The sequence below is a fragment of the Labrus bergylta genome, chromosome 17, assembly GCF_963930695.1.
Source record: "Labrus bergylta chromosome 17, fLabBer1.1, whole genome shotgun sequence".
Taxonomy (NCBI): Eukaryota; Metazoa; Chordata; class Actinopteri; order Labriformes; family Labridae; genus Labrus; species Labrus bergylta.
Window position 1 is genome coordinate 1491842 of NC_089211.1, and position 17137 is coordinate 1508978.

At 38.9% G+C, this 17137-nt stretch overlaps 1 protein-coding gene across 1 annotated transcript; it reads right to left on the reverse strand.

The window, feature by feature from the left end:
* Positions 1–16153: 16153 nt before the first annotated feature.
* On the reverse strand, positions 16154–16639 carry LOC109981692 (heat shock protein 30-like). The gene is given in 1 exon segment (XM_020630603.1): positions 16154–16639. A coding segment is annotated over 1 exon segment (486 nt).
* Between the last annotated feature and the right edge of the window lie 498 nt (positions 16640–17137).

Below are 17137 nucleotides of genomic sequence, written 5' to 3' on the forward strand. Positions count from 1 at the left end.
AGAATGCAAAGAGAATAACATCTAGTGCTTTTGTACTGAAGGTGGACAAATGGATGTGTGGAGCTTTGTTAACGAGCAGCTGACTCAAATCACAACACAGAGGCTTGTCGGTAAACGGCTCGCGGTGAGCCGAAAACAAGTTTATTTTCCGGTGGTGAAACAGGTCAAAGTTCAACATTTCAATCACAGATGTGGATGTTATTAATGCATCCTTATCTCCCCTTAGTACAACAGGCTACCAAGCTCTGTTGAGGGAGAAAAGCAAGAGTCAGTGCCTTTTAGATCCCCTTCCTTCCTCGTTCCCTGTCGGTTGATGTGAGCAACCTTCTTCTTAACAATGACCTGTTATCAAGGGAGAGCAGACCTTTGTTATGGGTAATTAACCACTCAGAATAATCTTTTTTACTGTCACAAGTACACAAGATACATTATCACATCAATAGTACTTTGTGTAAATGACCTTTAGTTAGTGTTAGTACAGTGTGTGTGCGGCTTGAAAAACAAACTTGGTTTGTAGCTCCATTCAAACGCCCCGCTGCCAACTGTAGGGTATACTCTCATAGAGGAGGAGCCAAGTGGGGGAAACAGGATACAGCCCATGTTTTCTGAACTCACAATTCAAAGTTTGACAAAGAACATGTCATTGCAATGGAATGCATCCTACACGTGATGTAACACAAACTGATTCTTTTATTTGGAAATGATTTTTTCTCGAGTTGGCAAGCCACCCACTATTTCCCTCTGTGACGTCCTATCTTTTCATATCCTACTTCTCCTTAGAATTAATTGACAGTGTAACAACAATGAGCCATCAAGTTGAAAGCTCAAAAAATACTTTAAAAAACACTAATTGTATGTGATTGAAATCATTTTGTAAAATGGTTCTTCAGGGGTATTTGATTGTTCTTACATTTCTTGTGGGAAACTCACGAGAGAGAGATTACTGTGGAGCAGGTTATTTTTGAAAACATTGATACAAATCGAGATTTGATTGGATTTATATTGCTTGTTCCTTATAATTGGGTCTTGATAGCTACTTACACTTAGTGTACATCTGAGATAAAATCACAGCTAAGCAGTTAAAAGTCTGAGCGTTATAAAAGACCACTGTGGTTATTTCAATCAGGAAAGACTTTTATTTTAACAAGTTTAGAAGAGGATGAGAAGTGTGTAATGTCTTTAGTGACTAGACCCCTTTGTGATGTATTCATTTAATAATAGAAAGGTCGACAGCACAATAGGAGTGTACTTCTGCAGAGTTGGACACTGATGAGTTGAATTTGTCATTTTTGGGGTTTAAAGAGGATCGCAACAATCGCAGTCAATGGAGGTTGTAGCAAAGTCTGATTGGTTTAGTAGAGTAAAGGCCCACCTAGAGCTTACTACCTTAAGGCCCTGACCCACCAAGCAGACTGCAAAGAACAAGTGACAACGAAGGCCACCTGTGGAGTCGGTGCACAACGCCTTTTGTCTTGTCCAAAAAGTTTCACTAGAACACATCGCAAAGACTACAGCCGATGGCCAATCACCACGTACCTTCTGCGCATTGGTGAGAGGCAATAACTCTCCATGCCAGCAGGGGGCGCTAGTCTGTAATCATCATTCCAAAGAGGCAGAAACCCTTTTTAATAGAATAATGTCTGATAAAAAGTAAAACATGGTGTTGTCAGCGATTGGTCTTTTATTAGAGGAACAAGAATAGAGGAGACGCTTCCTTATTTCTTCTCGTGCACTGGCTCTCCTGTTTCGCTTAGCTGAACAGCCAATCAGAGAGATTCATATCCCCAACTGCGCCGGCGATGGCTCAAGCCGATTCAACATTTGGAAACAGCCAAAAAAGGCTAACTGGGGCCGACGGGTAGCGACGGAGCTGGACACACCGCAAAAACTAGGGAAAGCTCTGTGTTTGGGCCCAGCGTTTGGCCTGGATGTCTGTTTTACCTAAACAATTCATGGAGGCTGTACAGTAACAGATTTATGCATCACTGATGTAATTATTTACACAGGAAAATCCTTGTTTAACTGTCCTATTTTGCTTTCTGCATGCACACTTGTTTGTTTGGATTGTGAATGTTTGCCTATAGCTGTCTATCCGTCTCCGTTTGTTACAGCTCTTCAAGAATTGTACTTTCCTTCAGAATTGTATTGTTGACTTTCTCGGATGAATCAAAAACCCACAGGGACCTATGGGGAACTTTGTGTAAATGATTTTGTATTTGAATAAATAGGAAATATTGGTGGTCTACAGTATGGAATGTACAGTATGCCTTGTGAAAATATACTGTAAGTTAATCCACAGTATTGACATTGTGTACATTACCAATGACTTGTGTGACTGTCTTTTGTTGCATAGTTAAATGTTATATGCATTACAGTTGTTAAAATCCATACTATTGATGACAGGCAGCCGATGATTATAAAGTAAAGAGAACGTAAATCAAACATGCAAAGGGACAATTGCTTTGCAGGAAGAAATGGGATGCTTGTGATGCATTCAAAAACTGATAGTCTACACGAAGAAAGAAAGCTAAGTTAAGTTTAAGGATCTTAAAAAATCATGGATTTTGGCCAAAACATATAAGCAACAGATGAGCGAGACAGGGAGTAAGATGTGATTCTCTCTTTAAAACAACACCCAGTTCATTGCATTAAAATGCAACTCAGAGAAAATCCATCCCTAGGGAAAGATCTTTTCCTTCCAATGACATTAGTTTTTAAGTGTTATGTTAATGCTACAGCCGGCTATCAACAACCAGGAAGTTAGCCTGAAAAAGCCAGCAGACACCAAGACCATAAGGAACATTTCTAAAGACATCTAGGAGTCACTGCTTCTAGCCAGAAGTTAACAATTAGCAATGTATATAACAATAGTTTCTCCTGGCTTCTTATAGGAGGTAGAAGAACTGATCCCTGCACTAGTTTCTAACACTGACCACAATTACTGACTATTCTAATCTGGTTCGTAACAAAGTCAGAAGTAAATTGCCTCTAAAAAAGCCAGATACATTAAAGCTAAATTAAAGTATTGTATAGCCAGACTTTGAGGCTGAAGCCACCTGATGTAAAACATTTCAAATACAGTGACTTTCAAAAATAAAAACAATTACGTAAGTCTAAATGCAGTTATTTTATTTAAGGCGTCAATTCCTGGAAATGACACAGTTGACTCACAGGCATTCACAAAATGATTCAAAAGCGGACTCCAACAGGTAGAGTACAAAAAGGCAAAGGTAAAGGCACAAAGGAAGGTCAAAAAAGAGGCAAATCGTACATTAGGTAGGAGGTAATACAGAAAAAAGCTGGAAAGAGGTAACACTAAGGAGGACGCAACAAACTGGCAACAAGAGGGAGGACACACAAAGGCTAAAAGGACATACATTCAGGAGATAACACATGTGAGTACAGTCAAGGTTGGGCTCACACACAAAGATGTCAGCTTGCCTAATCTGACACCTTAGAAAAAGTATCACAAATGGTCACTATGTTCAGTTACAAGACATACACCAGTAATAAAGTCTCATAGGTTGTAATGGAAACTGAAGTCAATTTTAAATTAACGTTTCTTCATATCTCATTACAATGACTAGAAAGAAAACTTTTCATGAGACAAGACAAGAAAAATTTCTGCCTAGTTGTAGTCTATCCTTGTGAGTCTTCCATGTGTTTGTGTGTTGTGTTATTTTTATCTTTGATAGTGAAATGCAACACTTAGATTGCATATTGAAGTGTTTCTGGAAGTTAACTAAAACATTTTGGGGCGGCTGTGGTTTAGTGTTAGAGTTTGTCATCTCTCAACTCGAAAGGTCGGGAGTTTCAATCCCCAGCGCCTGCTGCCATGTGTCAGGTTGCTCCTGCTGCTGTGTGTGAATGTGTATATGATATGAGTTAATACTGATGGACTCTTCACATCGCAGCCTCTACCATCAGTGTGTGAATGGGTCGGTGTCACCTGCAGTGTTAAAGTGCTTTGAGAATTCAGAAGATTAGAAAAGCGCTTTACGAGCTCAAGGCCATTTATCAATTTAGGTTCACTACTCCGCTCTTAGGGCAAGAGGAGTAGGGCAAATCCATATTTCAATGTGACCAGGGTGAACACAGAGAAAATGCAATATGATTTGTAATCATGACACACATATTGCTACTGAACTTATATTACTGTATAGTCTGAGCTAATGGGTTCAGACTTCAACAAAGGTTTAAATACTTACTGCAACTTTGCTGCCAACTAGGACCAGAGCAGTTTTTGGTCCACATAAGCCTTGCTGTAGTAAAATGTGTATTATGTAGATTACATATGTAATTATTTTTGATTTTATGAATGAACATAAAGCATTGTTTGCAGTTATTCCTGTTTGTCATTCTGTATAGTATTAAATTGTGTATTAATGATAGATCATTCTAATGTATTTTTATGTTGCTGACTTTCTTAAAAGTTACTCGACATCTCATTTGGTTCCTCACTCCAAGCTGTACTACAGCATGATGGCAAGCCCTGGTCCATTTTAAGGCTCAGGAGCTTTAGGACAGAGGAGCACGGATGGGAGAAAGCATAATTGTCTTACCTCTTGTTTCTTTTATTTTCCATTGCTTCCCAGTCTGATTCACAATCCCATCTGTTCTATCACAAACAAAGCGCTCTGACTGTTTGAATCATCAGCAAAGTAACCAGATATATCATTGAGGTTCCACTGTGATACACCAACCAGCCAGTTTATTCTGCAGAAGTTGGAGGATTGGTAAAACTCTGTTTTAATTTCAGATATTAACACATATCACAGTCATGTGGGACATTTCATGTGCCAGTGATTGGATTTGAAAGTCTGCACAGTATCCCCTATGGCTGCAGAGTGTTTGCATGTGTGGGTTTTACCTGCAGCTGTGTATGTGAGCCACTAAGTACCTAGTATATTTGTGAAATATGCATTAAAGTATAAGCATAAGGAGTGCATGCATGTGTGTTTTTCTGCAGGTTAAGTTTGTGCTGCATGTGTCTTAGTTTGCAATCTGAATTTATCATTAGCATAATATCAGTAACTCTAAACCTTCTTTCCTCTTCCTGTCCCCTTCTGTCTCTTTCCACCCCCCACCCCCCACTTTCCGTTAACCCCCACCCTCTTCTCATCATTTATTTTCTTTAGTCATCTATTCTTTCTCTGAATTTGCAATAAACTCCACAGAGCTTCCATTAGATAACAATTACTATCAGTGATAAGTATTGCTAAATCGATATATATATATATATATATATATATATATATATTATTTTTTTTCAAATAAGATTTTTGTATTCCTTAACAGGAATTTACAGTTTCTTGGAAAAGCGTTGTTTTCATAGTTTTGGTCATTTTTCCCCTAAGTGATAATATCAGTGTACTCACAGATAAACTCACCGTTGCCTCAGTTTTCACTGATGTCAGTGTTTACTTTGGTGAGCACAGTGTAACCATGACCCATTGTGATGGTTGCCAAAACAGAAAATAAGATCCAACTAGTAATAAACACTCATTTTCCTTTAAATCAGCAGTCATTCATTTAAAAATGATATGACATCACTCTTTCTCTGGTGGGAACACAAACACTGGACAGCATAATTAAAGCTGATTTAGTTCACTGCTGCCACTATGCAGTATTGAGTGTTGGACAGAGAGACATAGAGAAGCTGAGAGAGAGACATGAGTTGTGTATGAAGTAGGCTACAGAGTGGAAACCCAGGGTTTTGGAAACATGATTTCCTGTGGAAACAGTGATGTCATGAATGTCTGTCTTTCACATGCATATGCACACACACACACAAAGACATGGTGAATATGTTTTTTACTGTTAATGTCATTAATGATGTCTTTATCGGTGGTAGTTGTTCTCTATTGTTTTGTAATGTCTTCTTTTTTTTTACTACTGTTGCTATGGTACCAAATATGTCACTGCCTGACTATGTTTTTTATTAAATTAATTAAGAAACAAATCATTGTATGTACTTTAATTGGTTTTCTGAAACTGCAGTGACTATGCTTTTAAGTTCTGTGGCTGGTAAACCAGCTGTTGACATGTTATATAGCTACAAACAAGCAAGCGTAAGGCAGCCAATAGTAGCCAGCCAAGGTTCTTAGCTTTCTATTAAAACTGCCAGTTAAGAAGCTAGCAGGCTCCATTTTGTTCTCTGTTGTGATATCTTACAGTCTGACATTGATGACAAAGGGCTGGGTCTGTTTGGTGGTTGCCATGCTTAACTTTTATCTAGAGAAATGTGTGTGATAGACTCAACACATCAAACATGGTAAGGTATGTTCTGGAGGCAACCAGATAAGGACCAGACAAAATCAAGAGAGATACTTCAATAGGAGGAAAAAATTGACATAGGCTTAGAGATGAAGTTGGATATGAAAAGTTTTTTAATAGTTTTTTTCTGTAAATTTCTTGGCTTATTTAGTCCGTATCTGTAAATGATGATCTTTTATTTTTAGAAGACTGCTTCAAATGTCTTTAATCTTTGTCCCCCCAAAAATCAAACTCAATTACAGTATGATAGTCACATGCTGTAATGACTATACTTGTCTGTGTAGACATGTCAAAATATGCATACATGCTTCTGCTTTGTAAATATTCACTGTCATGTAATTATAAGCAAGAAAACTGTGGCTTACTTGTGTGTTTTCACTAGCTAATGCATAGAAGAGGAAACCTTTTACTTCCTACTAGAAAATGTGTATGTGGTTTTCACAGATCATAATGAGGATATGCAAATGCAATTGATCAGACCTTTTACATCACAAAATTAGATTTATTTAAAAAAATGCAACATTAAATAATTCTAACGGAATACAAAGCACTTCAAATGAGTTGGTGTTGGCATTTGATGCACCAAATGTGCATGTAGCCACATGTAAAAGAAGTTTTGCTAGTGGCCAGGAATATATCCAGTATACTGAGCATAGGGATCAGGCCACTTGTAATCCTCCACACACAGCAACTGGGAATTACCAACCGGTTTCCAATATATAAAGCTTCTGTATGCAGCAAAGCGGTACTTCCAGTTGTCTTGCGCTGGGTCCCTTGCCCTGCCAAGTAGAGTGATGTCCTCCCTGAAGTTCCTGTGGACCCGCAAAACACCTGCATCAAGGCAGTAAAGGGCGAATGATGCCAAACAGCTGAAGCAATGGCCTCGAACACTCAACCGGCCCCGCGACCGGTCCCTCGTCAGCAGCCATACCAACATCCGACTGTAAAGAAATGGCAAACATTCAGAGGGATTCAAGTGAAAACACTTATTCATTGCTGTTTCTAGCATTTTACAATCACCAAAATTATTCTAATGGTAAAAGAAGGCTAACTAGGGGCGCGCTGGTGGCGCAATGGTTAGGGCGCGCGCCCCATGTATTGAGGGTGTCGTCTTGAGCGGGAGGCCCGGGTTCGTTTCCACCCATGGCCTCTTTCCGCATGTCATTCCCCACTCTCTCTGCCTGGTTTCCGAGTCTATCCACTGTCCTATCTCCGTATTAAAGGCACAAAAAGCCCCCAAAAAAATTAAAAAAATTAAAAAAGATGGCTAACTAGCAGTAGCAGTGCAAACTGCAAGCTACAAATTACTTTCGCCTACTCCGGAGTAGAATACAAGAAATATCTCCTAACAGAGGTGCATATCTTCGGGATATAAAAAATAACGCTTTAACAATGACATTACTAACAACGTCTTACTTACCTCGTCACTTGACATTTTTCCGTAAGAAAGCTTTTACAAGGGAAATGTTATCCACCGCTGGAGCTTGACTCCTTGCGAACGCGAGTTGAGGGGGGTTGGACTCGGAGGTGTGTTGCTGGAGTAGAGAGGGAGGCTACAGCGTGGAGGAGGTGTGGCCAAACAGCCGTTTGTTTTGATTTCATGCTGGTGCTCAAGGGCATCTACTGGATCATAAAATCGCATATAAAGCCTTTAATCTCTCAACACGTTTTCAGAAAATCCAAAACAACAATTATATAAATACAATTATTAAAAAACAAACTGAAGAACAAAAACTCACTGAAAAGTGGGCGAAGAGAAGCTACCTGCGTTAGTTTCCACTACATTTCGAAACAAGGCAAACTAAATGCAACCCCTTCAAGCCATTCGAGTGCCAATGCAATGCCATTTTAGAGGCAACAGAGGCTCAACACCAACTACTGTTTGCGCAATTTTTTCTAAGTGAGTTAATGGAATGGAGCCACAGTCTGGATGCTTTGTGCATGCTGTCGAACTCAGCCAGTTATCCTGCCTCCTGAGGAGTGTTGGAACAGTGGTGACTTTCTCCATGACAGGCTCCACAGCCACTCATTTAATGAAGACCAACCACACAAATGAATACATGTAAGATAATGGTGTTAAATCTGTAGAAATTATCGAGGTATGCTTTACAGTATATATGTCCAGCACACTTTTCACAGTTCTCTTTTTGACACTAAATCTCAATAATCAACCCCTAAACAATTTTACATAGAAACTTGGGCCAGTTTAAAGGGTGACATCTGGAAAATGTTACTTAAACCGATGTCATGATTCATTTGTTGTGTTAATGCCCAAGAGCGTGACAATGCATTTTTATAAGCACCTTTTTCACACCAATGAAGTCTTAAAGTAATCCATGAAATTATTTACAGTGTTTTCTTTGGCAACCAGTGTGACCGGTTAAGAGGTGGTGGTGATTTAACTATGTTAACAACCTATAGCCTTGCTAGCAGCGCTGGATCGCTGCACTGTCATGTTCTTTGAGCTAAATGCCTAGCAACATACTTACGAGGGTCGGGAATCACCAGAGGCCCTACGATACAATATTATTGTGATTTTAAACATTTTGTGTTATGCTGAGAATTGCGATACAATATTTTCCAGTGTAACTTTTTTAACTCCATATTTTGTCCAAAAAATTAAAGAGGACATATTATAAACCTTTTCATCTGTGCTGTGCTTTGGTCAGAATATAACATGAATCAAGCACCAGAGGAGGTTTGTGACCCTGTATAAACCAGCTCTCTCAGAACGTTCTGTTTTGGTGTGTGTTTCTCTTTAAATGTAATGACCCCCCCCCTCCCCGAGTTTTCCCAGTACACATCACTCCTCTGTAGTGACAATAAAAATGGCAGACGTGAAAAAGTTTTGTTATACACTTGGGTGGAGTCCATGGGTGGAGATAGCCGGGGAGGGGAGGGGATTTTTTACTAGTGATGTCACAAGTTGAGCACATTTGAAACAGAGCATTTTTCTCTGTGTTGTAAAACTTGTGCAGACCACAAACAAAGGACTGGATGGGTTTATTTCACATTTTGTGGGTCCTTAGACACTCAGGTTACACAAATATATGTCCAGAAACACTGTAAGGAGTATTTTTTATAATATGTCCCCTTCAAACTAAATCAAGAAAAATTCTCAGTCTCTTCATCTCGCTTCAGTCTTTTTATTTCTACACATAAAAGTAAAACCCTGTAAAACACTGCATGCACTTCACAATCTGAACTATTTAACTCTTATCGAACTTGAACATGAATTTTTCACAATGCAACTTGTTCAAAATTAATTGTGCAACCCCTCCAGCAATCAAAAATTAAAACAGCACATTTGCATTTAATATAATAAAAATATCAATACTTGGCGGCCATGAATCATTATAATATCGCCACGCAAAATATCACGATACCCACCTCTAATGCTTCAGTGACAAAGCAATCATGCTGAAGTTAGCGTGAGCACTTTCTTAATGTAGCATGTTAGCATGCTTTTATCTGCTGAAAAGCACTTAGCTTAGGCAATGCAAGGCATGTTTATGCACCATTCATACATTAAGCAACTGAAAGGCAATAGCTATTGTCATTAATGTGGCAGGTGTTCATTCATAAACTTGAACCTAATATCTACCTTGTAACAAAGTCTCTAGTGTGGCCTTACTTAAACTTCTGCAGGTTTGAGTCAGGCTGTGGATATCGCAGCATGTGAAGGCCTTTGCCATCCAGTTCTTTTGTTCTGCTCCAAAGAAAACCAGAGTTGAAACTGCAGGAAATATTTTCATTATCTGTGTGTGAAAAGATTTTTCTTGGAAAAGATGTACGCTCACGAGAAGAAGGTATATAAATCTCTTGTTATGGTTTTCAGAAACAAACTTGATTCCCCCCTACTACAAGGTCAAACAAAATGTTTGGCTAGAAAAGGCCCCTGGGTAGCCATTTGTGGCTGCCATTTATTGAAGTTCTGTTTCTATCCCTGATCCGATCCATTTATAATTTAAACTGATTTATTTTCTTTAATTTCTGTTGAATGTTACTGCAATAATTCTACATTTTATTGGTGTGTAGTTGTCGTAAGCTTGCTTTAAAGCTTTTGAAGAACAAAACCTCAATGGAAATGAGTGATTCTTACGATTTTAAATCATTTGTTATATTATCCTAATGCATATAGTGATTCAAGTCAAATTCTTAAAACAGATAGTTGCAGTGTGTTCTGTTAAACTGCTCTCCTCCCAGTAGTACTTATCCAAACTGGATCTTATTTTCCATTCGGCCTTACTGGCACAGTTTCAGCTTATAGTCCACGACCTCTTCATCTGTTCTTTTTTCTTCTGTTTACTGTTTTCTCTATTTTTTTCCACATCTCAGAGTTTTACTGTCTCTGGGCTGTCATTATAGTTCATTCATATTCTTTTTTTTCATTTGTGTTTCTACATTTAATTTTCAAACAAAAATTTTGTCATTTCTTTGCTTCTTAATTTATAACACACATTTTCTTTACACTGTCTTCCCTTGTTTTTCTATCTCGTTCTCATTTTCCTTCCCAACTGTTTTGATATTTTCTCTCCGGTCCGTCTCACTCTCCTCACCTTTTGGCCTCAGCTCTCCATCTCAGCTTTTATTTTCATGATGTCTCACATTCATACAGAGAAAGCACTCAGCATCTCCCAGCTGAGAACTGGATCGTGTTGCCACATTTCAGTTGATGTAACACACACACACAGACACACTTTTAACCTATTGAAATGTATGCAAAATTATGTTAGAAAATTCCTGTGTGACATGTTACACTTTGCAGGGGGAAATCAAAGAAATGAAAGCAGCTAATACGTGTGTGTGTGTGTGTGTGTGTGTGTGTGTGTGTGTGTGTGTGTGTGCGCACGTGTGTGTGTGTGTGTGTGTGTGTGTGTGTGTGTGTGTGTGTGTGTGTGTGTCTCTGCATGTGCGTGCATGTGTTCAGAGGGTACAGACTACGATTGTTCTGCCTGGGTGTTAGCTTTCGGAGCAGGAAGTGCACGTTCAGGTCAGGGGGGATCGAGGCACGCTCAGTCTGGCCACATCTGTTCAAATACCAGAGACCCTCAAAGTCACACAGGAAGTATGTGTGAGTGTGTGCATGTGTGTGTGTCGTGCTACAGAAGCTGCTCTTTGTGAGCACACTTTATAAAAATATTTGACCTTTTTGCTGCCTATAGCATGTTACCACAATAAGTAACAGAGGAACATTTTTTATGTACTTGTAATGTTGCTGCAAAAGGGCACTGAGGCTTAATGTTGCTGAAACATGACTGTGTTACACATAGTTTAGCCCTCAGACATTGTAATCATAATTCTAACTTTATATCTTTATGACCAGGACTCTCCATTTAGAACCTTTTAGAGCAAAAAATAGTGACAAAAGACCCAAATTAAGACAAAAATGACTATATATTGTTATCTATTAAATACTGATATATGTGGTGAATGGTTTTTGTAGGACAAAATAATATTAAAGTGGCTTGTTACCACTTAGAATAACATTTGGAAACACTCACAACTGTTTTATCGTCATGGCTTTGATAGATCATTAAGCAATAATTAAATGCATTTCGTGTCACTGTATCTTTAAATTGTATCTTCATATCTGTAGTGTTATGTTACTGATTGCTGTATATTTATTTACCCTGATTAAGTAAAGGCCCAACTAGAGTTGAAAAACAGCAAAAGCTATTAACTCTCTTTGCTATACTTTCATTTCCTGCTTTTTCTTGGAACAATATCATTTTGATCAGCCTTATATAATTAGAACATGTTCAGTTTCAGATTTTGTCAATAAAGTTCTTGATGATGGTTAAGAAAAGTGCAGGGGCGCTGGTGGCCCAGTGGTTAGTGTGCGCCCCATGTACGGAGGCTGTCTTCCTCAAAGCGGGCTGCTAAGGTTCAAATCCGACCTGTGGCTCCTCTCCCGCATGTCATTCCCCCCTCTCTCTCTCTATCCCTGATTTCCAACTCTATCCACTGCCCTTTCTCTACAATAAAGGCATAAAACACCCAAAAATATATCTTTAAAAAAAAGAAAAAAATAAGTACAAATGGGCAGATTGTGCCCTAATGTACGGAGGCCATACAGTAGTCCTCCAAGCAAGCGGCACAGATTTGAATATAACATGTGGCACCTTTCACATATGTCTATCATCCTATCAGAGAAAGGCATAAAAATAAATTAAACAGGTGCAAACAATGGATTTTTTTCCAAAATAAATGCGATCACATGACTTGCTTCTGAGAGACGACTTGCACAGCCACATGAATTAAGTCTTAACATCAGTTTTGGTTTGAAAAGCCCAAGATTTGACCTAATACCATCATTTTGCTAATAGCGGCTTTATTTCTGTCTTTGAAAAATGTAGAGTCCTTTACCTTGAAACTACATTCTGCACTGGGACTGACCTTTGCCTCAAACATACTTTTTTAAGTCTCTAGTTTGAGGATTGTCATTTCCCATAACGCAACTGTGTTTTTTAATTAGTCCCTCTCTGCTTGGTTAACACCCAGGTTTTCAAATCCACTACTCTGGACTGAAACAGAGGCTATCTGTCATAGGTCTGTAGTCTCTAAGCCAAGCTAACCTTGATTACATCATGATGACATCAGACGGGTTATAGACTTTGGAAGTCTCTCTTACAGAGAACAGAGGACATTTTACAGATGTTTTCACAAGCTAAGTGGAACTCCCCGTGATAAATAAACTGAGCTTCCCTGCTCAATTTTGTCATTGAGAGCATGTAAAAAGGATCTGGAAAGCAGATAAAACTAAACAAAAAAATACCGGTTATACTCTCAGTAAGCTACTATTTAAATTAACATTTTATTATGTATACAGCAATGTCTGTGTGTAAAGACCATTTTATTAGGTGTGATCCTAGTCATGAAGTAAGTCTGGCATCCTGTGTGTTTATGTTTTACTGCCTTTAAAAAAAAAAAAAAATTAGGTAGAATCCGATCTTTGTACCTGCATCAGAAAAACATTTCCAACTCTACCAAGAATTAGAAAAGTTTTTTACTTCATCAGAATTGGTTCTATAATGCTTTTAACATAAACAGATGCAGACAGCCACACAGACTGACTCATGGGTTCTTGTAATGGCAATAAAAACTGTCTGCTCCAAACACACCCTCTTGATTAAAATGTAGTTTACTAGTCTGAGGAAACAGGAAAAACGGGGTGAAGTTAAGAGGAGAGGAAAGAGGAGAGGGTTAGAGTTAGGAAAGACAGACGAAGGTGATAAGAGGCTGTACAGTATAGGGACTGAATGAAAGGAAAATGGGCCATGGAGGAAAGAAGAAGTAAATGAGTCAGTGACTGCTCACATGTGTTGCCTGCAATCAGCATCCTACAAGAGAAGTGAGGAGATGAAAGGAAAGGATGACGACTCGAGCAGTTGTTAAGGCAACAGCTATCCAAACTAATGGAGGGTGAAGTTTGAACAAAGAGAAGAAGAAGAGATGAAAGAGGCCCTTACATGGGGAGGTGAATTGATATAACATGATAAGAGAAGGTTGGAAAAACATGAAGAGACATGGAGGAATGAAGAGGACAGGACAAGGACGGCCTTTGAGATCTAAAGATTCATTGTAGAAATATTCTGTCACCACTTTTTCAGACAAAAAAAACCAAGAGGTCCACAAATAGAAAATGAAACAAAAGCTGAGTGAGTTTTCTTTTCTCCACCCTTGTGTGCCACGTTTACAGGACAATCCATCTATTCTTGGGAAAGAAAATCTGTGACAGCCAGACGGGAGCCAGGGAGAGACCAAACCCTCTGGTAAAAGCTGAAATAAACTTGTAAACAACAGGGAAAGAAACAGAGGAAAATGGTTCATTAGTATCGTGTGCACAAAGTTTGGACCCCTTGCTTTTAATGTTATGTTATATTATGTCATGGAGAGGTCCCAGAGGGGTTGAGTTACATCATTGTGAAGGTCAACCAAAGCCTTTGTTGCTTTCCAATTTTTCAATTTGCCTGATTAGCAGACGCTCTAGAAGTCAAGCTCTGTCAAAATTTGAAATAATATTATTTTCAACTGTGAGCCAAAATCCTCAGGAAGATGTTCTGAGGGAATTGTTCAACAGAAACCATTTTGATGAAGTGAGGCCAGCAGCTGAAACTGTGTCCGGCGGGACAGTAAGACTCAGAGTACCAGATTATTTTGTGCATGCAGAGCTAATTACTCATAGTAATCGTTCACTTTTATTGACAGACCGGACACAATACTTGAAAACAAATTGGTGTAAAGTTGAAGTGTAATGACTGTGGGTGGATTTCACCACCACAGAACCCCTGGATGGGGTTTCCAGGGTGCCTTAGGACTGTGCCTGACACAGAAGGAGCAAACTGAGAGCCTGAATCAATCTCAGTTAGGTAAGACCAGCAGGTGACTCTGTGTCCATCGGGAAGATAAGACTACGTTGAAGACTTCAGAGCAATATGACACTGAAAAGCGCACAGAGCAAATAAAGTCATCATTATAAATTTGAGGTTATTTATATATATTTTTTGTTCACTTAACGTCATATTTGTATATTTCTTATTAATCTTATTTTTTATTTTTTATATTTTCAAATGGTATTTTCTCTGTGATTGTTAGTGGGTTGTTTTCTGATTTTAATTTTTTTATGTTAAGGTTTCCTTATTCTCTTTGTCATGATGCTTTCAATATCTTGTGTGAAGCACTTTGAATGGCCTTGTTGCTGAAATATGTTACAAGAATAAACTTGACTTGACTTGACAAAGAAAACATCTGGAACCCCTATACCCAGGAGACAACGCTCCCATGTGAAATCACAAAAGACATACTGACATTTGTATTGTGTCATGATAAAACAAATACTTTTTGACTTATTGAAAATTATTAAAGGAATTACAGGCTCTATACTTTTGTCTGGTAAAGGTATATACATGTGAATCAAATCAGGAATCCAAAAACAGTATTACTTTTTGCAGTAAACTCAAATTAATATCATATAAAACATATTTAAAGTAAAGCAATGATTACTTAAAATAATGTTTTAAGAGATCATTTCATGTTATTTCTTAAGAGATTTTCCTGTCATCACACCAGACAAAAATCCAAATTAAATAGTTTATAACTCATAGGTGCTGAGATAAAAATTCCTCAATATCGACTCTTAGCAACAAGCCAAATACTGGCCTAACTACGACACCTAGTGGATGCTAAAGGAACACTACATCCTTCAATTTCTCTCTTCAATACGTCTTAAGGTAATTTCTTGCCCAAACTAAAACTATGACCAAATAAACAACACTGAGATTATCTGGAATAGCTTGGGGAATACTTTAGTAATCTAGAGCAGAGGCTCCAATTGTCACCATGAGAGCTTTTGCCACCCAGGGGTGCTAGGAACCCATGATGTGAACCAGAGAAAAATCTCCTTTTCTTATAAGTCAGGTGAAAGATGTCATCTAATTTGCAAATTAATTGCAAGTTTTCTCATTATTGTCAAAAAAGAAATCTAAGAAACACAGCAAAATAAAAGTTAATCATATTTACTGATGCAGACCTTCAAAAAGATTTTCAAGTATTAAATTATCAGTTCCCCAGTTTTTAATAATACTGTACATTAAATATTCTTTTGTGATTTTTGTACAAAACAAAAAGCAAAATGATAATATATAAAAGCTCATATTCAATGTCTTGTTACAGCCAACTAGAAAGAACACATGCCATTGACATTTTTTCAACATCATGTAGATGAGTCCATGTTTTCAGGTTAGTCCTGTGTACTGTTGTGTGTCTCTGTGCTGCTGTCTTCTGTGTGTGAACACACACTCTGCTGTGTTTCCTCCTCTAACCTCCTCTTGATAGTCAGCTCTCTCTCAGCCTCCTCAACACATGGAGCTTTGACCTACTGGATGTGGAGTTTCCCGTCTGGAGCCAGGTAGCAGGTGACAGCTTCAGGGTTCAGGCCTTCAGGCAGATCAAACTCCTGTCTGAACTCCTGGAGTGTGTAAGAGGAGCAGCCTTTCCCGTCCTCCTGCTTCTTCTCTGTCTTCCCACTGACTCTCAGCTTCTTGCCCACCTGTCTGACAGACAGCTCCTCTGGGGAAAAGCCTTCAGTGTCCAGAGTCAGGCCAAAGTGTTCTCCCTCTTTGTCCAGCTGGTAGGAGACTGGTTTTATGACCACACTGGTTTGAAAAGGCTCTGTCTCCTCCAGGATGTTGTGTTGAAGTTTGTCCATCAGCTTCAGCCTGCTGTGGAGCTCCTGTATGTTTCTCTGCAGTGGATCCTACTGGTAGAACAGAGGTTTGACCTCTGGACACAGACTGCCAACAGACCAGTAAGAGTCCATGAATGGACTGAGGGCAGACTGGAGTCCATGAGTGCACAGCATCTTCAGTGAGTTGAGTGAGTGTCTTGCCCAAGGACATATCGGACATGTTGCTGCAGGAGCTGGGGATTGAACCCCCAACCTTCCAGTTGAGAGACGGCCAGTGTTCATCATTTAACACTTGTATAAAACACAAATAACTCCACAGAGTAACAACATCATGTAGATGAGTCCATGTTTTCAGGTTAGTCCTGTGTACTGCTGTGTGTCTCTGTTATGTACACGTAGAAGTGCATGTAGAAGCTGATGTACATGTCCAAGTGGATGGTTTTGTATGTTGGTCAATGAATGTGCATTGCTATCAGATATCGGCCTATATTTACACATAAACATTCACTTATCTGCGCACTTAACAGGCTACATACACAACGGCATAGACACAAACATGTACAAAGATTAAGAGTCCATCCGCCCACCATACTGAATACGAAACAGGGATAGTGTCGTGCAGCCAACAGGTGGCGCTGTTCTCCATTTATCTGCTCTCAGACTGACCTCACC